The sequence below is a fragment of the Gouania willdenowi genome, chromosome 20 (genome assembly GCF_900634775.1).
Source record: "Gouania willdenowi chromosome 20, fGouWil2.1, whole genome shotgun sequence".
Lineage (NCBI taxonomy): Eukaryota > Metazoa > Chordata > Actinopteri > Blenniiformes > Gobiesocidae > Gouania > Gouania willdenowi.
The window spans coordinates 14,155,713-14,175,580 of NC_041063.1; the positions used below are offsets into that span (position 1 = coordinate 14,155,713).

The window sequence follows — 19,868 nt, forward strand, 5'->3', positions numbered from 1 at the left end:
AGGTATAAGAGTTCTATTGGTGTATTTAGTTTAATTTCTAATATACATTTATATCATGAGTGTTTTAATTGTCTTTCATAATCAGTGGGCTTTAAAAAAAATTCTCTTATTTTATTTTAATTTTTTTTTAAAATTGATATCTGCATCGGCCTTTGAAAACCCAATATCGGTCAACCTCTAGTCCGGACCACAAGGTTGAAGAATACTGATTTAGTGACTCCTGAATATATGTTTTTTATAGTTTGTATCATTTCCGTTCAACTCACACCTGGGGTGGGACTAGACTGATACTTTATTTGTTAAGTTGCCTCTCTCTCTCTCTCTCTCTCTCTCTCTCTCGTACCCCCGTATTGCCATCGCGTACCCCTATGGGTACACATACCTCCATTTGAAAAACAGTGATGTAGAACATGCTTAAAAAGAAGTACATTTTCTGTTCCTGTGGGCTGTTCTGTTTGTTAAGTTTGTTCAGATCTGTTGCCCTGCCACGCTAATGCAACACTAGCTAAAATTGTGCTTTCTTAATTTCTACTTTGAATTTATCCTTAATTCTCTCACTTTCCCTTTTTCTCTTTACTTTTGTTCTCAAGAGAAAGTAGATGAAGCCGTAAACTAGTTCCACCTGGCTAGTTTATGTTGGGCGAGTTCACTTTGCTAACAAAGCTAAGTGGCTCCTGTGGATGTGTGTCTCATGTATACAGTACACCAACAGTCATTATGAAGATAATATATGTTAAATATTGTTGTAACCAGTGATTCCCCCTCAGAGGTACATGAAAAAAAATTTGGGCTCAACATTAACGTTTGTCAAGTTAAAGTTATAGTGTGGTAAGCTATTATTAACCTTAACTTTCCCGACATGGCAAGTCCAAAGGAAAAAAAAAACATTTATATGTTGGTAGATGACTATTTTTATTGTGTATTAACATCATAAATACATTGTTTGCAAAGACGTGGGTCATGGTGTTCATCACTGTTTTTTTCTTCCTGACTGAATATGATTAGTGGTTGAACTCTGTGTCCATTTACAGATGGGCACCATGTTTAGAGTTCACGCTTTCCTCTAACGCTTCCTGGGAAACAATCCAGTCACCATGACCCTGAATAATAATAAACTTTCTTTAAATAGTGCTTCTCCAAAAACAGACTCAATAGAGTGCGAGTAACAAAACACAGACCCAACGACTAGAATAAAACACAAGCCAGAAGGTGGTATTAAGTTACTTTACTCAGTCAGTTGGAATTTGCGTTTTAGCACATGAATTAGTTACGTTTTGCAAATCATTAACTGCATAGGTAGAGTAATTTAGATAGTTCTCCATGATAATGATTGGCATTAAGAAAATTACCAATGAATATGGGTTTTGATCAGATTATACTAAGCCTGGTGGAGTTGAAGGTTCGTTGCTGCGAAACAGCATGATGATGAATTGTAAACAGTTCCCCAACATACACAGTAGTTGTTTTGGAGTTGTTTTTTATGTAACTGGTGTCATCATTAACCTGTTGCTACTTCCCACACTCAGTGTTTATGTAATTGCCTCCCACTCCTCTGTGCATTCTGCCTCCTCACATCTTTCTCCTCCATCTCTGCACAAATTCCTCATATTGTTTCCCACTGCGCTAACATGCTACATGGCTGCACTGTGACCCTGGCTGTCTGCTCAGTCTGTACATTCAGGCCAGAGAACAGGGTTTGGTGATGAAAGGCTGACTGGGAGCGTGCAGTGAGGACAGGAAAACTCTTTCCAATCTCTCCTTGATTGTTAACGTTCATCATTCGCCAGAGAGAAAGTATGACGCAGACGACTTGTTTTGGCCTCGATGCTTATCAAGTTTGGCAACCTGTGTTTTTATGTAATGGATATTTAATGCAAACAATATGTTGGAATGGAGTGGCAACCACTGAGGTATGGTGCTTAACATGAGGTCTGTGGAATATTTATTGAACTTTAGACAAGAAATGTCAAAGTTTTTTTCCAATAGTAAGTGCATCAGGAGAGGAATGTGTTCCAACAACCTCTGCTTAGTGAACCAGCATTCGACTACCATCTAGTGGTCAGATGTGTGATTCATTTTTATTTCCATCAAAACACAGCATATCTGAAAACTAAAGGCCTGGTTTGAGGTGTTTTTCAATATTTCCATTATGGTTCTGCTCCCCCTACCCTGAAGTCTTACAGATTAGATTAGACTAGCCTTCTCATTGACGATCTAACAACCTCACAAAGTCCCAGCTTTTTGCTATGACAACAGATCCTTGCAATGTCCATCAGTTAAACTGTCATTGATATTCATTTTTCCACATTGATTTATTATATTGGAAACGGAGGCAGGAGCAGAGAGGGGGTTATCCTGGCCAGCTGTGGAACCTGAGTTTGAAAGATGAGAAAAACAGAAAATATGGATAAACATTCTTGTTTGGCATTGATAGAGAGGTAGAAATCATTTATTCTGGAGTTAGTTTTGTGTTTTCTGATGAAAGATAGTCCATGTTGAGTGGTAGAGCATTTAAAGAATCTGTGATCATTAGTTTAGAAAGCCTGTGAAAAAGCCTCATCTATCCTCTGTGAGATTTTTTTAGTGCACACTTTGCATGTAAACTGGTGTGCTGCATGAAATTAAGACTTTAGTGTTTATCTTGACATAAAATATTTCATCTAAAAAATCCAACATGACTTCCATATTTGTATGTCATCACACTGAATAACAAACATAAATAAAGTAGAGTTTGATTAATTGCTGTGCTTATTTGTTGTCATTGTGTTTTTCCAACATTTTGTGTATTTTGGGATACATTTTTGCTGTTGTGTATTCTTATATGATTATTTGCATTGAATACCTTGAATGTGTCTGTTTCTCATGTCTGGTGTAGACTAGATACATCTACTGTTGCCTCACTTGCATTATCACAATGAGGCTCAACAATGTGCACTGTCTGAAAATGTTCTTTTTTTTCTGTTAATTGGTCATTTAATTTTTATTTTTTTCTTTCTAATTTATTTCTGATTATTAACATTTTACATGTGACACACTAAGACAGAGAAAGCCAGGCACATAAAAATAAAGTACTAAGTCCAGAGTTCATCGTAAACGCAAATACCTGTTTAAAACAAGAACACAAAACAACAAAATACACAATACTAACAATGCAGCTATTTACATTATTAAAATTTTATATAGTCGGAGTCATTTAAATTTTGAAAAACTCCAAAATACGTTTCTAAGTGCTGTAAAATATATGTAGGTTCCCTGACATTTCATATATGTTTTTCAATGTGGAGTACTCCAATAATGAAATGAAATGAAAATGTGTTTTAAGTAAAGGCAACAATATCAAGGCACCTATGAGCACATTTAAAACCCTTGTACTGTGTAATATATACTTCACAGTATCAACTGAGTTATGAATGCATCAGGAACTGCAGCACCTTTAGACGGACTAAACTGATCTATTCCTCTGTCACTATAAAGTGTTCAGGTCTGTGTGTTTAATGACGCCTCTCTGTCACAGCGACACACGTCAGCAGGTGAAATATGGACAGTAAACTAAAGAGCCTGCATGGCTGATAAATGATGGCTCCAGATTTACATAAGTCTTTGTCAAAGCTGAGGTAATCTATGGGCAGAGGATCTGTCACTGAGACAGGAACAGGCCTTTTAACACCTGACACTTGTACCTACATTCACAGTGTGGAAAAGGGCTCTTTTCTTCTCTGCTTTATTTATTTATTTAACTCATGCCAGTCGGTGGCTGCTAATTCAATAGGAACAGTGCTGGTATAGTACATTCAGGATCAAAAACTGCCCTTAGGATATAATAATGCAGTGTCCTGTTTGTGATGCTGCATGAGGGTCAAACAAGAAGACCACTGGAGTAAAACGCAGAGCTAAGCTCTTGATTTGAGACCAATATGAGGGGGGGCTTTTTTGACAGTTTGACAGTTAAATGACGGTTGTGGAGTTGTATTTGATTGCAGCATGTCATCATGATTGATGGGAGCTGAATGGGCTTCAAAACAAATAGAGCCAAACGTTACCAATTTCATTAATTCTTCTTTGGAACCAGCTCACATTTGATGCAAACCTGGGTACATCCACAGGAGGCAGGACGAGGTTTTTGGACTGAGGTGGAGGGTGGAGAACACGCAGGATGGAAGGGTTAAACCGCAGAGACACACAACCATACTGTATTTACAAGTACATTCACTGACCTGAACCCAGAAACTTGTGTGAACACAACTAACATATTTTTACACAAGATATATTTATGCATCTTGATGATTTATCGTGTTTGTTTATGTTCATATTATTTTTAATTTCTGACTAAATGATGTGCCTTTGAACAATGAAATTACACTATTTTTTTGAGTTTCTATTGCTCATAATGTGACGATCAAAAGTCTTGGAAAGCATACACAGTGATACACAAAAATCTCTTCCTATACAACAACATGCAATGGCCTGTATATTCTGACACCTTTATTTCACCTTTAAGCTACAGCACACCTTCTGTTTGCTCTGCCCTGTTTCAGACAGCAGTGACTCTGTCACCTGTTCACTGCTTTCCATTGGTGAAGCTGTTTTACACTCCACCAGCCGACAGCTGCTCTTTTGAAGATAAACAATTCATATTTTATGGCTGATAAGCAAATAACATCGCTTGCATCTTTTAGCAAAAATAACACATTGCCTCATTGGCTCACCATCTGTCCAAGAAGCAGAACTGCATCTATCATGAAAAATTCTCTTAAAGATTGCACACCATTTTATCCCCACTCCACATCTGTCATTGACTGCTGAGATATGAGCGGAGCCTGTGTGCATGTTGCTGATGCTGCAGTTAGGATGCAGCCGTGACGCTGCGCGTCATCAGGACAGGAGAAAGTGTGACAAAAAGAAGAAAAATGAACAAGTTATGCATTAATGAGAATAATGAGAAACAGACTGCCTATTTGTGTTTTATTCATGTTAAATGATGGACCAGAGGAAAGAGGAGATGTGGGACTAGTTGAGGTGTGTCCTCCATTAAGAAGCAAGAGGCAGCGGTCGGTAAAGGACACGGGGAACTCCACCTCCTCCCTGTGCTGAGATTGAACTTGTAGGTAATGGTGAGTGTATAAATCCTGCATCGGCACGGCTCAGCCTCAGCACAGCAGCCCTGCAGAGGATTTAGAAACAGAGGCGAGCTGTGGGAGCGCACACAGTTTTTGGGTGGGGTACAACACCAGTTCTGACGATGCACCTTTCAGTCATTGTTGTGAAAACTGAGAATCACCAACCTGCAGATGGAGCATCAATGACGGCATGTGGGGGAATGGACTTTCAGCTTGTGACTCTTTGAATCCTCAGTCTTTGGGGAATCGGGGCTCTCGTGTGGACGGGGACAGAGGAGGGGCTGCCTAAGCCTCTATCACTTCTCCACATCTTGTTTTGGTCCATAACTCTGTGGGCCAAGTCTAGAGGCATGGATCGAGGTTAAGTGGATGTGTCTGTCGGACAGGAAGGGGTCTCTGAGACACCGGTCCTCTCCTCCGGTCCCTCGCCCCCTTCATGCCGTGCTGTGGGCTGGGCCATCGACGGAGAGCAGCTCTTCCATATGTGAGTTTTTGTTCGGTAAACATTGGTGGGTGAATGTGCAAATGGATGATTGGCCAAGTTTTGTTTAATAGCCTTATTAAATTTCCTAAAAATGTGTACAGCATTGTTTTAAAGCACTAGTTCTGACTCTGCTTATTGCAGTGGGTGATGTTATTGTTGCAGTGATTTGGTTATCTCAACTGAACATAATCTTATTTTATATTTTCTCCATTGTTTGGATAGAGTTGAGTTAATAGTGTTGCTAGGAGTTTTTGTGAGTTATCACTGCAGAAAAATGCACTGACTCTTGATCCTAATGGAATGTAGTGAAGTTAAATTCTTTAAAAAGCTTTTTTTGATTTTTTGATTGAGTGTTTGAACATTTAAAAACTAAAACTTAATTACTGCATTTGAAATGCCGAGGAAATGTTTAGGTTTTGAAGAAATTTCATTCACATTTACCACCTCGCTGCATACAGTTGTGTAGATTGAGAGTTTCCTTTACATTGACACAGAATCTGCAGGTAAAACTCAGTCTTTTCATGACAGATAATTTATTAAGGCTTGTTCTAACACATTTGGAAATCACAACTTTAGTTAGTAATTAGTATGGTATAGGTGACAGGTAAAAGTGTTTACTGTGGCTCAGTAGTTCACTGTAGGAAGCAACTGATCATGAAGGGAAATGGATTAGATTATCTCAGCTTGAATTGAATTAAGAGGACATCTTATCTAACTCGCCTGAAATCACAATTTGTGTTTTCATGTAGCAGACTATCGTTAATTCTAATTTCCAAACTGTTAAATTCTAAATTGCCTTTTATTAAACATCTTTTACTTTGACACTCAGCTTTAGGAATTCTTCATCAAACCTATCATTTTCAGAGCTATGAAACTTGGCCTTGAGTTCTGCTTCAATTTTTGCCACTAGGTAGCGTCATTTCTCTTACTTGTGCTCGCAGTCATCGTTTTATACACGAAGCTCCTTTATCCCTGTTATAATCAGGAAGGGCCCTTTTCCTTTATTTGTATTTGCTTAGTTTTTCTTTAATGTCTTAACCTTAATAATCAAAACAAAATTATTTGCTCAGCTGTCATAGTCCAGAGTTTCACCCTTTTACTTTCAAAAAGTAACAGTACGACACATGACTTTTTCAAGTCAAATATTTTTTACTGAAGCAGTGTAAGTTCCAATTTGTTTTGTTGACTAATGATATTTGTAGTTTTTCTTGGAGAAACTTAAAACACAATCTAAAGTAGATGAATGTGATTTACCATATGTGCATTCCTCAAAGACCTTTCGCACCATTGGAGTAGATTAAGTAAATATTGTGATACCTGATATAACTTTTATAACACAGTGAGGCAATTGGTACATTCGGAGCATAAGGAATTGTGATTATAATCTTTCTTCTCTAAAGTTTCACAAAAAAAGACTTTCCTGAGATAACATTATCATTACACGGCAAAGAAAAGATATAATTAATGACATTAACATCAAATCTAACCAAGAAGAGCATATAATTGTTTGCATTTTATACACACAATACAATAACCAAGTTTGTTTAAATCCATTTGTTTCTGTACTGTATCATAATAAAACCATTAAAGCATTTTACCAAGACAAATGGTATTTCAGGTTTTCCAGACATTGAAAGAAGGAATAATTATAAACTAACATGTGTGCACTGATGACAATTAAAGCACTATGGAAATCTCGCAGGTTCTTACCTCCAGTTTGGGACTATTATTAAATTGAACGTTTCATTTTTTTTTTTTTAAAGCTGGAGCTTGGTTAAAGATAAGGTCTAAGACGAGGCTTCTCAATGGGTGCACGTGTGCAGGTAGAAGTATTTTTTTACGGGTAGGTGAGATCGCTCAATTCAGTGAGCATTTATGAATCAAATTTCTTCAAAGGTTTAGCTGTGTTACAATGCAACGCAACGTTTGGTTGTACACCAACTTTTTCGCCAAAACTTGTGAATTCCGGGCTGTGTCTTAATCTCAAATCACTGGGGCCATTTGAAATGGGATCAAGACGTGTGGACTCACTATGACATCATGTGTCTAGAAATGTGCATGGAGCCAATTAAATGGAACAAAACCCATATCCTGGGTAATAATGAGAGGAAAAACAGAAATAGTTGTGTGGTGCTCTGCTGTAGCCAGGTTACGCAGCATTATTTTGTGTGACAGGCGCGGCAGTAGCCTGAATCAACGTTTACTGAACAAATGAGTAAGCTTTAATTTAACTGATGAATGGATTAGTGTTGGACCAGCTGTTGAAATGCCACACCGGTGCATCCAAACCTCCTGTGTGACACGTTTGCATGAAACAAACCAGTCACATGTGCTAAGGTTTAATCAATCTGCACAATGTTAACACACTGAATTGAAACTCTATAGGTGTAGTTTAAATCGATCTGACGCACTGAGAGAATTGACACTAATGACTGTCAGTGTCACTTCTCTCATATGTTTCCAATGTGGGGCACCAAACCACCGTTTTAAGCCTGAAATGGGGCATGACACGACTTTGCTCTGGATGGAATGTGGAGCACAGAGACCCGGCCGGATGGGGTTCCGTCTGCTATAGGGTGTATCCATTCCCAGACACTCCTCACGGAAGCTCGGCTAATTGAAGACAGCAGGGCCTGCTCCAGTACCCCATTTGTGTCCTGGGTTTTCCAGCTCACCGTGATACCACAGTGGTAGCCATTTTTTCCTGAGTCAGCTGAGTAACATAATGAGAAAAGAAAAGTTTGTCCTGTGACACATTGGCATCCTGTTATGGGTGTACGCTACTCTGCACCTGATGTGAGCTGGGATAGGCAGCAGCAGCAGAACCCCTGTGAGCTTGTTCAGGATAAAGGAGGTAAAGACGTTAAAGGTTTTGTCTTTTGATGCTGGTGTTTCCACTGACCTGGACATCAGTCAATTTATTGATTTTGTCACCTCAGACAGATGACTAGATTTATTAACTGCAAGTTCTAGATGTTGTCTGGTTCCAGCACAACTTATCTTATATAGTGAATGTAGGTTTTCCAGAATTAAGACTTCCTGAAATGAAAATGGCAATATGGCGTTGTAGTGGTTGGTACGATATGGAGCGCCGTATACGCCTCGCCCCAGCGGCCTTCCACAACCGCGACCTGAACCATCTGCATGAAGATGGATGTCTGCATGGGTGCTCTATTATCGGCTTGTGAAATGTCTGGAGGCCTGCCAAATCCGGTGCCTGTGATGGTGGCACAAGGTACCTCACACAGAGGCCCACCAGCGAGTCCATCCTCCTTTGTCGCCAGCTGCGCTGGGTCGGCCATGTCATCCGGATGAATGAACAATTCAAATAAAATCAAGCAGAAATTTCAACATGTCACTAAATACCTTCAAGTGCATGTTTAGGGATGATGGCACACATTTACATATATCTTCCCCCGTTAACGGCGTTTTTTTAATTTTTTATTATTATTGAATGAGATGTTTGATCATTTAGACCAAAAGTGGGATGATATATTGTGCAACAATATATTGCGATAATAAAATGTTTTTTTCAAATTTTTGTATTTGAACCTTTATTTAACCAGGAGAGTCTCATTGAGATTAAGAATTTCTTTTTCAAGGGAGTCCTTGAAGCAGTTATGTTTAAGGACTTGCTCAAGCTCTCAAGTCACAGTGATGGCAAATGGTGGTAATGGTACATGTCGCGTTGTGATATTGCAAGGGGCGGGGGCGGGGGCATACCTTTGTCTTTTCAACTGCTGAAGATATAGTCAATTTAAAGGTCTAAATTGCTGCCAGAAAATGTAGATGTGCTACTATTAAAATTTTTAAATTGTACAATTTAAATCTGGGCTGTGAATGTCGGTTTTTGTAGTTTAATATTTTCAAAAAACTGCAACGTTCATATGCAGTAAAAGGAATATTTCTTTGAAGTTTTAATTTCATACTGGCATGAATTGTCAGTCTGTTTTTGTGTTCTATTTGCCAAGCGGCACTTTTTTGTGCTTTTATTTTTACACACATTGAGTTGACAAGGTTATATCCAGAGTATGTATGCAAGTATCCCCAGAGTCAAATCAAATAAAAGCATGGGTCATTTTCACTACTACTTTTTTGTGTTTTTGTCCTTTTTCCCTTTTCAAAATCTTGTATTGTATCATTGAGCCCATTATTGTCTATCCTATCATATCATGAACTCTATCGTTCCACCACTATTTTAATTCATAAATTAATTGTATAACAACTGAGGAAGGCAAACACTGTGGTATTGCACAGAGTTTTATAATCAATCCCAGAATTCTTATAGTTCATACGTGTTTGTTCAGTTTGTGGCGCTCCAATGGCAAAAGTGTAACCTAGATTTCTCGATGTTCCAAGCACTGGGATACGTGCCCGGGGAGGAGTGTTAGGCCAACACAGAGCAGACTGGTGCAGGGTTTCCTTGGTAGTAGGTGTGCATTCTTTGACTTTTCCAAATATTATGGAAATGTCCGGAAACAGAGTAGCCACAGGGGCCCCGAGGAATGTCTCGGATTTAGGCCTACTTTTACTGCTCTTACGTAATCTGTCACATAACTGTTGAACTGGAAAGTGCAACGTATAACAGCAGAAGCCTATAGAGGGAATCATTTTTCTTCAGTGTGGAAACATTGATGTCAGTGGCTCTACAATGGAATAAATTAGTTTCAACCAAGAGTCTGAGATTTTAAAAGTCTCGGGTCAGGAGGCAGAGGAGGATCAATGTGATTCACTTTATTAGAAATTGTGTAAAATGTCTCAATATAAGATGAACAGAGATATTTTTACTATTCTCCTTTTGTCATTGAACGTTTTACTACAAATCTTTTTCTCTGCCGTAAATTCATATCTATCGTTTCATGAGAGCTGTAATTATCCCATTTACTTTTTGACATGCACATGATTATTCTACACATAAAACACATTTAATTGCATGATTTTACTAAAACACATAATTTCAGAATTCAGTCTTTCAGAAGACTCGTGTTGCAGCATGGACAAATTATTTTAAGAGTGCAGAAAAAAGCACTTCACTACCTCTTCTGTTTTGGTCATCTGAGCTCTGAAAATATCAAAAACAAACCTATGAAATCAAATCACAAGGGGGCTTGGTTGGGATGTGGAGAGTGCATTGGCAATTTTCCCTCCAAGTTAAAAATCAATAATGGTAGGATCTGATCATACTTGGATAAATTGTTACTTTAATCTCTTCTAAGCACTCTCAGGACTGGCAATTTCTTTTTTCTCCCCCAGGAAATATTCCCAAACAGTTGAACATTTGCATACAACACTATTGTTAGATCTGTCAAAGCGTGGGAGTGATGTTTACAAGAGTTGTGGCCTTCGCTCACCACTCAGACAAACCAAGAGTTACTTAAAACAGGAGCAGATGTTCTTTGAAGCCAATTAACAACATGGAGCGATGCAGGTCTCTAACACCAGAGGAGGATTTCTGACCCTCATGGATGTAAGAGACGATTAATTAGAGTGACAGACGTTAAAAATGGAGCAGGGGCTGGAATAAGAGAGGTAGATGTTTTGTTTGTTTTTTTCAAAATAGATAACAGGGATGAATAACTGACCTGTAATGGCAAAAACTGAATGAAAAAAGGATAACGTCATATTTTTTTGTGTGTAGTGAAAGAATAATGCTGTGTAGAGCACTTTGAGTGACCAAAAAGGCGCTATTTAAAACCAATGTATTATTATTATTATTTATTTGCATTCTTCTTTTCCCATTATTAAATGAGTCTGATAGTATGTATTGCATATTAAAAGGACTTTTCTAATACAACTGATTTTTTTTAGCCAAAAAAAGTAAATGAAGATATCGTGTTTTGTTGTTTTAAATGTTTTCCTCAAACATCTACTTTAAACCACATGCTTTTGTCGGAGTGGATAAGATTTGCCTTGTATTTATTATTTATCTTCCAATAGTAGATGTTATGTTCAGCTGCTCTTTCTGCTGCTTTTGATCCAGAGATCTGCAGCTGCTGTCTGGGATCAATTTCACCTAAGTGCAACCACTCTAATCAGCATTTATAGCCCCCAATCTGATCCTTTGTGTGTAATCCGGATCAACTCGTACACACAAACTTGGCCAAATGTGTAGTTGAAGATGGGAATGGTTGGTGCAGTGTTGAGTTATTAATCAATTCCCTCATTTTTGTCATGGTATTTGTCTCCTAGCAAAGGATGCGCCATGACAACAGGTCCCAACAGTGTGAGCAGATGCCCCCCCCAGAGAGAGGAGTATGTTAAAGAAGGAAAGTGACAGATATAGCAGTGCAGTCAGGAGTGGATGAAACAGCAGAAAAAGACAACACTTAAGTTGTGTGTGTTATGACTTTTGGGAGTGTCAGTGAACCCATTACTCTGCAGGGAGCTTCTCTGTTCTCTCCTTTCTGTTTCATCTTCTCATACTTTTATAATCTCATCCTCGGAAGCTGGCCACAGAGATCTGCTTCACCCCTGCGCACGTGCCGTGGCTCAGCAGGGAGGGGTTAAACCTGCTGGGATGTTTCATATTCATACTCGGCTTGAATGCATAATCAGTCCATCAGGTCACTGTGCAGCGTCAGTGGGGAGCAACTCCTGGCTTTGATGGATTTTATCTGGCAGGATCTTTGATTTTAAAAACACTGACAACTTCATCTTCCTCTTTTTGCCGGTGGTGTCGGTGTGATTCCCTCCCTCGACAGATGTTGGATTCATTCAGAGCTGGCGTCTTGGGCGTGCAGATTTGCAGGGCTGATTATGATGATGATGATGATGACCTATGGCTGAGTGCAAGCGTACCCCCGGCCATCACCTTTGATCCTGCTCAGAGCTGCCCACGCAACAGGCTGTGGGGCTCAGATCTGTGAGGGGGGTTCCTCTCGCTGTGTTACTGGCCTGCTCTTGTTGCCATGATCAAACAAAACAAGAATAAAAATGTCTCATGGGTAAGTAAGGTGTGCTGATAATGGAGAGCTTTTTCTCTTTTCTATATATTTGTTTTCATCATCTTATATCTTCTCAGCACAAGTTACGACCAGTGATATTTTGAAGTACAATTGAAAACATTAATTTTTATTTAATTGATTTTTGCTACTTTGCACCCTGTGGTTATTCTATAGATTTTAATGTTATATAACTCTGAACTACTGCATGTCCACCTTTTGAAATCAACTTTTTGTGCAATAAAGATGCACTTTTTAATGAGTTAAATAACTTTCATATTAGGGCACCTCAACTGGAACTCAAAGAGTGAGAGCATACATTTTTAAGTCTAGTTTTGAACATGGCTGACTTTGACAGTTGATTGTTTGCCAGTGCAGACCGATCAGGGGAGATTAGTGAGAGTGGCTTTGCTAGGATGAAATCGGCTACTTGGGAACAGGGCGTTAGGGCCGGAAAGAGAGAGTATGGGATGGAGTTACTATTTACTAATGACTCCCTTCTTTGTGTCAGAGGACGTTTCCCTCTGATTCTGCAGTTATCGGACCTCTAGCCACTCAGCGTAGCCTCTTTTTATCTAATTTACGTGCTCTCTCTGGATGTAGCTGCTGTATATCAGGTGTTAGTGACACCATAATGATGTGAAGAGCCTGGGGCTGAATTACCCACACGTACACGCCATATGTTGTGCTCTCCTAAACAAGCCTTTGTGTTTGAAACCGTGAACACTTTTTGTCCAGTTTGTTTTATGTGTGCACATGTGCATAAATGGATATGTAGTTATGAGTTTTCCTCCGGAGGGAAACGCTGCTCTACTTTCCTCAGCCCACCCATATGGCACATATGTCATGCTGCTGCTTTCTGAGGCGCAGCTCGCTGTCCTCAGTGAACCTGAGACCTCCTGTACCGAAAAGGCAGGAATGTTGCGTTAACTAAGACACAAGTGTAAATGTGAAGCAATGACATAATGGCAATATCACTGGGATCAGGTGAAATAAAGGCTGAACTAAATAATTTATTAAGATCCTGAATGACTTGGGCAGAAATTTTTATATTTGATTGCGTTTGTAAAGCAAAATGTTCAAAGTTTTATTTGTTAATAAATGATAATAAAAATAATAATATAAGGACAATACATTTTATTTAGAGGCACCTTTGATTTATTTTATTACTCATTCATTTTTCAATTATCATACACATCAGACAGGATACCAGTCTTTCACAGGGCCTCATGCATTGTTCTTATGTGTTCCATGAAATATTTGTTAAAATAAATTAAAAAAAAATAGCCAAAACTTAGTGACCAGTTATTTCGTATCACTGGAAATTGTTGCTGGTTTATCAAAGCCCTTATTGGCACATTATTTAAATGCTTCAAGACACACATTTTATTTTTTTTATTTTCATAAACCTGACACAGAAGGAAAAACATGTTATTCAAAAATGTTTTTACCATGGGAGCTGAACATGTGGAGCACAGTGTGACACATGGGACCAGAATGTCCTCCAGTGACCATAATGTTTTTAATTAACTTCACGGAAATTTCACCGTATGCCAGAACAAAATGGGAAGGATCCATTTATCCATATGCTGAAATGAAGTGCCATCATGGTATAGTATAGGACATGAGTTTGATATTTGTTGTATATGAGCTGCCATTATACAGAAGGAAGCTGGCAGGGTTCTCATATAACAAACTTTCTGAAGCCTCTGGATTTGTTAGGAATGAATCCTGAAAATGTGTAATAACAGCCACTCACACTAGGGTTGAACGATGTAGGAAAATAATAATTGCGATTTTTTTTTTTTTTTTTTTTCCCTCAATATTGCGATTGTGATATAATATGCAATTATTTTTTCAAGGGCCTGTAGGGCAATAAAGGGCAATAAAGGGGCAATAAATCAATCTCTTTCATAATAAACAATTTCAGGTTTATTTAAACTTTAAATGAAGATAAAGTATACATTTTGAAGCATAGATTACAACAATAAAGCAAACAAATCTGTGGCTTCACGTTTCATGTAAACATGTGGACTGCACTTAAACACTCTCTGAACTTAATAAGAAAAAAAAAAATTTTTAAAAATTGCAGCCTTTGCGATTAGAAAATCACGTTTTATATCGCAATATCGCAAATGCAGTTAATCGTTCAGCCTTCACTCACAACCACCACAAGTGTCCAAAAAACGATCAGCAATTCACAAAAATCTAATCACAATTTGTTGTTTTGTTTCTGTTTTAAATTTTATTTTGATTTATTTATTTTTTTATCTTTTTCTAATTTATGTCCATCCCACAGTTGTATATTTGCACTATTATCCTATGTTGGCATTTATTTTTTGTTCTTACTGTTTACTTTTGCTATTCTATGGTGTTGTGAATTTCCCCTATGAGGATCAATAAAGGTTTATTCTATTCAATGACTTTAATAAAGACAGATTTTAATCAACACTTATTTTGGTAGAAAATGCGCTTGACGTTGTTTGCACTTTACATAAAAGCTTAAAATTGTAATATTAGTCTTTCAAAGCATGATTTTTTTACAACTTATATTTGGCATAAAGGTTAAGATAGTGGGCTTTTAATTAAAGGGTCACTGGTTTAAATCCAACCTGGGTCATTACTGCCAGATGTTGAACAAGTCCCTTAACCCTAACTGCTTTTATCTGCTAAATTAAATTGTAGTTTATGTTCAACCATCTGGAGGGTTTGCAGAAAATAGTAATTTTTCCAAAGAACCAATGTTTTCCTGAAAGCAAAATATAATATGGCACATGTACTTAATATAATCGGATCAGGTAAAAGTAAGATAGTAGGATAGACATACAGCAACGTTTCTTTCATAGGAATGTTGTTCTGTATTTACAAATATATTTTTATGCACCACATATCAGACATGAGTTGTTGACATTGTACTGCTGTGTTGCTGGGATACAGTATGTTGATGTAATTTTGAATAAAATTTTAAGTGCCGGATGAAATCCTCGACACATTTCCTTCTCTTTGAATTTTGTGCCTTTTCAGCAGAAACCGTTGACTTATGTCATGCACCTGCAGCACGTCTGCAGTCTGCTGATCCAAGGTATCCACTTGTCTATCCAATAAGCCTAATGACTTTGAGGGCCACATCCATAATCATGGAGGTGGACGGTGCCAGGAGGATTAGGACTCCAGATGGTGCTGTTACTGCTTGTCTGTCTGTCTGGGGCTGCGTGTACAGCTGCAGGAGGTCACATGTTTTACTACAGTGGTCAGCTCTGCAGCCCCGTCGCTCAGCATCACACCCCTCAGTGACACTAGTGTTTCTGGAGTTATCAGTAGGGCTGGACAATATATCAAGTTTAAGATATATTTTCTATTTTGGCGATATAGAAAATTATGATATAGCCAATATTGATTGATTGATATATATATGTATATATTTTATTGCTTATTTTGTATTAAAATACTAGTTTTAGGAGGTGCTGATTTCTCTACTTCTTAAAACAGCATGAAAAGCATAGTTAGATGGATTGCTGATGGTGTCCTAACCAGATCTACCACTAAACAAATTACACTACACTACACTCACTCACATGTGCTGTCCCTTATAGGAGAAAAAGACTAAAGTGACAAATATTGTGCAGCTTTTTGTTATTAAATAGGCCTGTGTGGCATTTTGTATCAGCAAATTTAACTGTAAATTGTATTTCTGGTCAGACTGTATTTTAATTAAAATCATCATGATTTATATCGTATATAGCCAATTTGAGAAAAAATATTGACACATGCATTTTGGTCCATATCACCCAGTCCTAGTTATCAGGTGTGTTTGTGCGTGTGTGTGTGTGTGTGTGTGGTCATACAGTATATTTGAGATGGGCCGGAGAACAGATGTTAAACTATCAAATTAAAGCTTAATGCTCAGCCAGCTCAAGAAAAACACTTCAGAGTGAACCATGACACCGTAGGGCTTAAAAACTTGACTCTGTGTGTGTGTGTTCACATGATGAAGCATGACAGTTACTCTGACAGCTATTGAGGACAACCACATTTTACGTCCCCTTTACCACATGTTTGCCACGTCTGCTCTGATGTGACATTACTTGTATTAAAAAACAACTTTTAGCGATTGCTGCACTCAGTTGTGACTAAACCAGGCAGGGTGGCTTTTTATACGCCAGGCGTCAGCTGGTGGCACCCCAGGGTCATGGTGCTGTGAACAAAAACCGAGGGATTTAAATAATTCATTACAGTCGCTGTCGAGCGGAGAGGCGACACAGGTGTCCAGGGCATTGTGGGATATTGGACATGCCTAAGAAGCCAAAGGTAAAGAGGGCAAAATGGAGACATGGAATCTGTCCTTGTCTGTGAATCACCTGCTTTATCTAAACCCTTGTATTGTTCATTATGATGACCTTTCTCTTTCTGAGCTTTTGCTTTGTTAGTTGTTTGCTGTGAGTGGTTTTACATGTAATGACATCAAGTGTCACAGCCTCCTGTTAACATTGGCCTGTAGTGGAATTGTTCTGGGTTTACTCTAAGTTAAGCTCAGTTTTTAATCATTGATTGTTGCTTGGCTGTTTGTGTTTTTGTCCAGTTGACACAAAGCTTTTTTGTGTAGGTGAAAAACAATCTGTGGGGTCATCTTTCTCCTTGCATAGATAACACAAATCGGTCTCATCAAAGAGTTTTCTTATGTAGTAAAGTCATGTGGTTCTTGACTGGTTTATGTTATTAAGAATGGAGTTTTTTTTTTTTTTTTTACTTTATCTCCACGTGTCCTGTTGTGAACCAGGGTTTCTCTGACAACAATAAGCACCTTGTCAAGAGAGAGTACAGCTAATATTTAAACCCTTAAACTTAATCTGCTTCAATGTTTTGTTTTGTTTTGTTGTTGTTGTTTTTGTTTTGTTTTTTTAAAGAAAACTATATAGGGCTTGCATGGTTTCGCTCCTGTGTGTCCCCGATTTCCAAAAGGTAATTTCTGTCTGTCAGTTTATACAGAGCAAAATAATGTATTAAAGAAAGTGTCTATTTGTGCGGCTGCCATACGGACAACCCTCAGTGCTATTGATATGGTTACCGAAGTACACGTACGTAGCGTCTCAGGGTTAGGGTTAGGTTATAACTGAATATCGCAACAATTTTTAGGCTTAGTCTTAATCGCGCGACCTAAACTGGCCAATGACTGACCTATCATGTGGCCTAAACTGGCCAAATGGGGCGCTTCGTACAGATAGAATGTCAGTTTATCAATACGGCATCCGTATGGACAGCCAGTGCCTTTATTAAATGCCAATTTGAGTAATTATCAACAGTATTCTGTTGGTTGTGATAGATTATAATAGGCTGTCCCAATGTGAAAGAATGATTTAAAGTTTGCTTTCAAGATAACAAAGCTTGTCAAGCGTCTCGATTCACAGACTCATCTATTTTAAATTGACAAAATAATGTCTACTCTTCTCAAATTAAAAAGTAATAGGGGCATTCAAGATATATTTTGAGAAGTGAGTGATAATTCAAGAACTCCTTTCAGGCTGTGTTGTGTGCAGTTTGTTGATAGTTTTCATCAGTGTCTCTCAGTGACAGCTTGGTATGTCATGTTAAAATTATGATTACAGAATCATCTTTTCTTAGTGTTAAGTAAATACTTGTGAACGATCATCTTGACCCTTTGAATTGGGTATGATGTGCATGCATATATTTGTAAATTGCATATTCTACTGCTGGTGGCAATAGATCAAATACAGGTTCTTTACATTTGTTTTCTGTCATTTCTTTAACTCCTAAATACCTAAAGAGACAATATATGGTCTTCTAGTGGTAGTAGTAGTAGTATTCTGTCAGGGGCTGATGGTCTGTAGCATAATGTTCCAGAGTTTTTCTGATGGATTTAAGTAAAGCAAGCAAGAGGGCCAGTCAATGGTATCGGTTTCTTCATCCTCCAGGAACTGCCTGAATTCTCTCACCACCCGACCAGACATTGTCGTGCAACAAGAGGAACTCAGGACACACTGCACCGGTGTACGGTCTGAAATTATGTCCAACCCGTAGCTTGTAGAGCTCTGTGTCTCCTGAGATCGTCACAGAGCCACTGCCAGACTGGCCATGTTGAATGATATTCCAGGCTTCATAACATTCTTTCGTGTCCGTCCCATGTGCTCTGGTTGAACCTGATCTCACCTTATCTGTGAAAAGCACAGGACGCAGGTGGTGGGCCTTCCAGTTCTGGTGTTCTATAGCTACTGCTAATCAAGCTCCACGTTGCCAGGCAGCGAGCACAGGGCTGACCACTGGACGGTCAAGCCACCCCAGTGAAGTCTGTTACCATTAATTTAAGTCAGTTATTTACACAAGTGGCTGACTGAAGGTCATTTTAAGTTTCTTGTACTGCTCATCCTGTTTGTTCTACTAAGGATCAAATATCTGTCCTTCTGACAGATTGAGGACCTTCTACGACCATGACCAGGACTTTTACCTGCCTGTCGTCTCCCTGCTGTTGATTGTATTGAGACACAGAAAACCCTCTGGCAATGGGACATATTGACAACTAAATGCTAAGCTAGTCAAATGTATCAGAAAAGAGAATGAGTGGAAAAACCTGTAAAACCATTCGTGTTAAGGGTTTTTCTCATTATTGCCTTTCTAATTATCCTTTTGTTAAAGTCATTAACACCAAAGCAGGTGAAACTGATTAACAACCCACTCTGCTGTTTAACTGACTAGATCAATATCCAACGACTGTTTCTTTCACTAGTTGTACTCTGATTAAAAAGTGTTGGTCTAATTGTGTCCAGACACATTGATACTCCAATTATTCCAAAGGTCTTTAGGAGTAGATTAGGACCCTGAGCAGGGTATCATTTTCAGCCACAAAACCTCACTCATCCATGTTCTTTTAGATCTCGCTCTGTGTACTGGTGCAGTTATTTTATCAAACATTTGGGGACATTCTCCAACTTTTCCAATTGGCTTCTTGTCCCTTCTTTACCGTGAATACGCTTTTTTCTGGTATTAATGAGACAATTTTTACAATATTTAAATATGTTTGTACAGATGGCCTATCATGATGCCAAGCTTGAATATCTAGTGAGTGATGTTTTTTTCTTTTTTTGTTAAGTCATAATGATACAATACGTAACTGTTATAACTACTTTTTAATTACATAAGTGTTGAGAGTGAGCGGTCATGTACAGTGCGGAGATGCCGCCCTCTACCAGTGCTTTAATGTGTCAGGCTGTGTTGTTCACATCTGTCCCACTTAAATGGATGAGAGTTTTCATGAGTCCGAGTGCAGCCAATGTGTTGATGTGTTCAGCCTGCTGTGAAGCGACTGGTTTAGCA

The 19,868-nt window shown here is 38.5% G+C and overlaps 1 protein-coding gene across 5 annotated transcripts in view; it reads left to right on the plus strand.

The window, feature by feature from the left end:
- cacnb2a (calcium channel, voltage-dependent, beta 2a) overlaps positions 1-19,868 on the plus strand; it is a 68,477-nt gene that overhangs the window by 6,158 nt on the left and 42,451 nt on the right. Inside the window, exon 1 of one of the 5 annotated variants that reach the window (XM_028433917.1) lies at positions 4,616-5,601. The exons of 3 other annotated variants lie outside the window; for them this stretch is intronic. In XM_028433917.1, coding sequence (XP_028289718.1) covers positions 5,554-5,601 — 48 coding nt within the window. In that variant the 5' untranslated portion in view covers positions 4,616-5,553. Of the gene's footprint in view, positions 1-4,615; positions 5,602-19,868 lie in introns of those variants that run through there. One more of the 5 variants, XM_028433918.1, reaches the window with a different exon arrangement.